This window comes from Microtus ochrogaster, chromosome 17 (assembly GCF_000317375.1).
Source record: "Microtus ochrogaster isolate Prairie Vole_2 chromosome 17, MicOch1.0, whole genome shotgun sequence".
NCBI classification, from domain to species: Eukaryota; Metazoa; Chordata; class Mammalia; order Rodentia; family Cricetidae; genus Microtus; species Microtus ochrogaster.
In genome coordinates this window covers 3,705,473-3,706,913 of record NC_022019.1, presented here as the reverse complement: position 1 = coordinate 3,706,913, position 1,441 = coordinate 3,705,473, and the positions used below count along the sequence as shown (strand labels likewise).

The window sequence follows — 1,441 nt, the reverse complement described above, 5'->3', positions numbered from 1 at the left end:
AGACAGGGTTTCTCTGTAGCTTTGGAGCCTGTCCTGGAACTCCCTTGGTAGACTAGGCTGGCCTTGAACTCACAGAGATCCACCTGTCTCTGCCTCCCAAGTGCTGGGATTACAGGCGTGCGCCACCACCGCCCGGCTATTTCCTGGCTATTATTTTTTTAATATCAGCTATTCACCTTAGTACCGCCCATATGGCAGGCAGGCGTTCCACCACTGAGCTGCACGCTAGTTGCTAGTTTTTTCTCACCTTGTCTTCTTAGACAGGGTCTTGGTATGGTACTCACTCTGGACTTGACCTTGCGGTCCTCCTACATTGTCCTTCAGGCGTGTGCCACCAGGCCCAGCTTCTCTGATTTCTTTATAGTGCAGTTTTTACTGAGGTGAAATGTGAACCTGATAAATGCACAGGTTTTAGATATGCATTTCTAATAAATTTTTACAAAGTATATACCTGTGCATAATCAAAACTTTTTTTAAGTTTTTAGTTTTAAGACATCTCTATCTTAAATAAACCCAAAACTATTTAAATCATCTTGTAGGTTAATAAGCATGGTATTAGACTTTAAATATTTTAAAATATATTAAAATTTTTACTGTTTAAGAAATATGCAACTTCTTTTTCAGGTAATAGAATTACCTCTTACAAACCCAGAATTATTTCAGCGTGTAGGAATAATACCTCCAAAAGGCTGTTTGCTATATGGACCACCAGGTTGGTATCATTATCTCTGCCTCTTCAATAAAGGAGTGGATGAAGGAATGAAAAAGTAGTAAGATAGGAATTTAATGTAGGCAATCCCAGCCAGTCATGTGGAGTCCCTCTGTGCCTTGTCACAGGCCATGTAATTCTATAGACTATAGTCCTTAAACTGCAGTTCATGGGTATGAACGTTCCCGAGACAAGCAGCTTACAGAGACTCTCTGATAGAGCCTTCAGAATCAGAACTACTGTCATCAGACTAATACATTATTTGGCTGTTTCCTGGTGCTCCATCTCCTGATGGTCCAAAGGCCTTGTAGGTAAAGTTGCTCAGCCCTGGCATGCAGCAGTTATGGTCGTCCCTGTGCTGGAGCACCACACACCTGCGGTGTCAGCGGAGATGGCGCTCTCACTCTGCAGGGTGCTGCTAGAGGGCAGGAGTTACTCTGTTACATTTTCAGGTGGGAAAACAAAGTATGTCTGGACAGTTGCATGCTGAGAAGTACAGTGTGTTTAGAAAAAGCATTCCATTAATTATTTGAATGCCATCTAAGTGAGAGGCTTTACCTGAAAGGACAGTTTGCAGGCTGTGGTGACTCAGACTGCTTGCTGCTTAATGGTGATTAGATATTGATTATTTAGCCTACAGTTTTCTGGAATGATTGAAATGAGTGGTACAAACTGTTGAGTCATAAAATTTGAGATCTCAAGTCAAATTAGAATTTTTTTTTTTTTTTTTTT

The 1,441-nt window shown here is 41.2% G+C and overlaps 1 protein-coding gene across 1 annotated transcript in view; it reads left to right on the top strand.

Moving 5' to 3' along the window:
* Positions 1-1,441, top strand: part of Psmc6 (proteasome 26S subunit, ATPase 6) — a 25,330-nt gene that overhangs the window by 8,936 nt on the left and 14,953 nt on the right. The window contains exon 7 of the mRNA XM_013349202.1: positions 625-712. Coding sequence (XP_013204656.1) covers positions 625-712 — 88 coding nt within the window. The remainder of the gene's footprint in view (positions 1-624; positions 713-1,441) is intronic.